General features: G+C 33.0%; 1 protein-coding gene across 1 annotated transcript; it reads right to left on the bottom strand.

The window, feature by feature from the left end:
- Positions 1-3575: 3575 nt before the first annotated feature.
- LOC103574510 (prostatic spermine-binding protein-like) lies at positions 3576-4040 on the bottom strand. The gene has a single exon (XM_008553970.1). The coding sequence runs from the start codon at positions 4038-4040 to the stop codon at positions 3576-3578; it is 465 nt and encodes a 154-aa protein (XP_008552192.1).
- Between the last annotated feature and the right edge of the window lie 206 nt (positions 4041-4246).

Here is a 4246-nt window from a genome sequence, read left to right on the forward strand (position 1 = left end):
TTTATAAACCTTATATTTTATAACTTTTATAAACTTTATAACTTCTTATATGAACCTTATTACATTAAACCTTATAAACCTTAAACCTTATAACATTGAACCTTATAAACCTTAAACCTTATAACATTAAACCTTTTATTTATTTACCCGCAATAATTTTATTTAATAAAATCAGCCAACTACCTTTGGCGTTACCACACACTCACACTTACAATAGTTAAAAATCGCTTAACCTTCGCGATACTTCATTACTAATATTTCACTAAAATCAGCCAACTACCTTTGGCAATTCCACACACTCACACGCTCTCTGATTAAAAATAGCTAACCCTTCGCGATACTTAATTACTAATATTTCCCCTTAATTTCTTATGTAATTCACTCACACACTCACTCTGTCCCCTGGACTTATTTTACACACACTTAATTTTAATTTATTTTCCCGCAATTAATAATTTAATTAATTTAGAGATTTATATAATTATTAATTAATTTATTAATTGATTTTTCTTTTATCTCTTCATTGATTACTATTTCCTTTTTCAATTTCTTATCACTTATTTTATTTTCATAATAACACGACCTTGACTCAGTAATTTAATGACACGTTTCTTCAGGTACTTTTGTCATCACGATAGTTATTCTTATTTTATTTATGTCTTGTTTTTAATTAATTTTAATTTCCTTAATTGCTTAATTTTCCTATTTAATTTTACGACGACTTCGACCGCAGACCTTTCTTATCTTTTACGAGACAATTTTAATTGATTTTATTTATTTTATTATTTTTATTAATTTCTACTTATAATTAATTTATAATTGACTAGCGGCTATGACTAGATGCGACAGTTCCGGTGTGCGAGTCACTCGACCTACCTGGAAACTTCTAGAACAATTCCGGCTACCTGCCTGGAAATATTTTATTAACGCAATGGCTCCGGCTACCTGCCTGGAGTTAATTAATTACTAAAATTTTATAATTATGTCCGAGTTAATTTATTAATTTTCTTTACGAAATTATTTAATTCGCAAGAACTTTGTTTAGACGCGACGATATCAAACGTATACTAAGTTTTTGATAAAATTTTCCGGCTTCCCGCCTGCAATAAATTTTTTAAATACATCTCCAGTTAAAAACTCTCCAGATCTTTTCCTCGTCGTGTCTCTGTCCGGGTTTTGTCTTATTAATTTTCCTCGTTCTCGTTTTGGTCTTAATCGTGGTTTCGTCTCTCTCTCTGTCTTTACTCTCCTCTCTCTCTCTCTCCTTACTCTCCTTCAACCTGTTACAATCAGACGCAATCAGTAATGTTTATAGAAAATACCGGCTAACTGCCTGGTATTTGTTATAAATAATTGAAATTTCCATCGCTTGGTTCCACAATAAACTCAAGCTATTAATTAATTAATTACCTGTTATAATTAAATTTGGCGTCTATTTTTCGTCGGTTGTCTCGTCACTTTGTTCTCTCCACCTCTCTATTCGGACGTCCCGATAGTTAATGCCCGATTCTGGTTCCGGTCCCCGTTTATAATTGCTCGCTCACTCTTGACTATAGTTGTCCTTTTTTCTCTCCTACTTAACTCTAGGTGGGGTCGACGGTCGAGCAAGTGAAATTTCCATTTCCGGACGACTAGTCGCTACCTACCCGGAATACCCGGAGTGGTAATGTCACATGACCGACAGTGCGCATAATAGATTTTATTTGAATTTACTTGAACGCGGTAAATACGAATTTACCCCGTTACAGTTGTACACACATCGACTGTAATGTTTTTTTAGTGTATCTGTTGATTCTTCTTTAGAATCTTTAATCAAAACTACACCATCGTCAGTTTTAATAAATTTTGTGGTAACTTCGTTTATTCAGTATACTTTTACAAAATAGCCATGAAGGATCATCTGGTGCTGTATTCAGTCTACTTACAAACATATTATCCCTTAAAGATCGATTTGACATCTGGCTAGAAACTCCTTTTGGACTTGTTACTTTTTTTTTCAAGTTGTAAATATTATTTTCGAAGGGATACGCTGAATTACATGATGCTGGCCCATTTTCTCAAGCACTTTGAACCATGTGTTGTAAAATATGAATATTGAATGTCATAAATGAATCTCCATATAACCTTTGACAATCACAAATGAATCGAAGAAGATCTGTCTCACAAGTCAATAAGTCATCCTCACTAATATCGCTAGAAAGAAGTTTCTGAACGCTTTTTACAAACAGTTCATATGATTCCAAAAGCTCTTGATTCAATATTTCAGTCAATATAGGAACACTATAAAACAGCAGCCACGAGCGCCATTCAGTCGCTTTCCAAGACTTTTTTTTTTGCAGTGCTCGAGGAACACGGTGAATCTCATTCGGTGGTTTTATATCGATTAAGCGTTCATTAATTATTTTTCTTTCCTTTGCAGTTAAAAATTTAGAACTCCATGTATTCCACAGCTGACGTGTCACACCCAAAAGAACAGCGTGCATGTAGTCATGGGGAAAACCCCAAATACAATCAAAACCGGAAAGAAAAGACAATATACAAGGACCTTTGATACCTCTAACGGTATAGTATTCGTTTTTCTTGGTTTTTGGGAGTTTTTTTCTATTGTTTTCACAATTTTCAAAGTCCTTCAAGTACTTTTCGTGATTCCTTATTTCTGGCTTCGTACTTTTGAATGTATACCTCGTGGCACGTGATTTATACACGCCTTGTTGGTAACACCAACTACAACCATAAACCCCATTAAATTGTAAGCGATTCTGTACGACTGGTCGAGCAACCGAATCTAATGGAAATGAAATAATTTTGCAAAAATACCTTCTCATGATACCATTTTCAGTCATTATCTCAATTCCATCGGTCATAAGGTTCGAAATTTGTTTTATAAAAGTATGCATGTATAAATTCATGAACTGTTGTTTCGGCTTAGCTAATGTGTACCAAAGTCCAACAAGTGAAACTATTTTATGGCGAAATAAAATTGGAACTTCGTTTATGACACATTGTATGGGCCAAAAACTATGTCGGCTGCTCTTTAATAGAGGTGCACCGTTGGCATTTATCTTTAAACTTAAAACGATATCTCCATCATCTTTTTTCGATTGAATAAAGTCATCGTTGATGTATTTATTACTATCGCAAATATCACTAATATTGTTATTGTCATTATTATTATTTTTTTCTAATTGCTCATCAATTATCATCCGCATCGGTTGATTTGCCAGTAAACTTTTTAGTTGATATTCTAAGTTGATGGAAATAAAAAAGTTTTCTTTACTCGTTGACAATTCATATTCACTTTCACATTTATCACATTTCTTCTTTTTAATCTTATTTAATTCTTCTTTAATAATAGGTTTTGTTAATGTTACACTACACACCTCGCAGTAGAAGACATGTAATAAAGCATTTGTTGGCGGATTGAATATTTTTCTCATTAAATACTTAAAATTATCCAAATATTTAAAATCCGGGCCAGCTAAGATTTTAGTTAGCTCTAAAATAGCTTGCTGAATTTCATCAGCTAAACCAAAGCGTATGGTAATTGCGGTTGTCATATTCATAACTTCCAAAATTTATATATTCGATGATTCAAACATGATCAATTGGATCAATGTGTTAATGTGAACATCATTTTTGCATGGCTCTTTCCATTTTGGGTATGCATTGTCATCTTGTAAATGTTCTGAATCACTTCCACCCTCTTCATTTATTTCTTCGTCATGATCAGTCACAATCTCAGTATCGTCATCCACTTCAGATATTTCTTCATCATCGTCATCAACGTTATAAGATGCTTCATCATCGTCTTCATCATCGTCATTGATGTGATAAGCTTCATCCTCTTCATTATCTCTTTCTTCACCATCGTCATCAAAGTTATAAGCTGCTTCATCATCTTCTTCATCATTGTCATCAATGTTATAAGCTTCATCATCATCTTCATTATCTCTTTCTTTGCCATCGTCGTCGAAATTATAAGATGCTTCATCATCCTCTTTCCTCATCATCGTCATCGACGTTATAAGCTGCATCTTCATCCTCTTTATTTATTTCTTTATCATCGTCTTTTACGTTATCATTTTCTTCAAGTATTTTTTCATCGTTTTCATTCACTTCTTCATTATTGCTCCAAAAATCACATTGATCAATATCCATTCCATCAGCAGAATTATTTAAACTATTTTTTCCATGATAATAATGACTGCATTTTGTGTTTTTTCTCGATCGTTCTCTGGAATAGTTT

The sequence above is a fragment of the Microplitis demolitor genome, chromosome 10 (genome assembly GCF_026212275.2).
Source record: "Microplitis demolitor isolate Queensland-Clemson2020A chromosome 10, iyMicDemo2.1a, whole genome shotgun sequence".
Classification (NCBI taxonomy): domain Eukaryota; kingdom Metazoa; phylum Arthropoda; class Insecta; order Hymenoptera; family Braconidae; genus Microplitis; species Microplitis demolitor.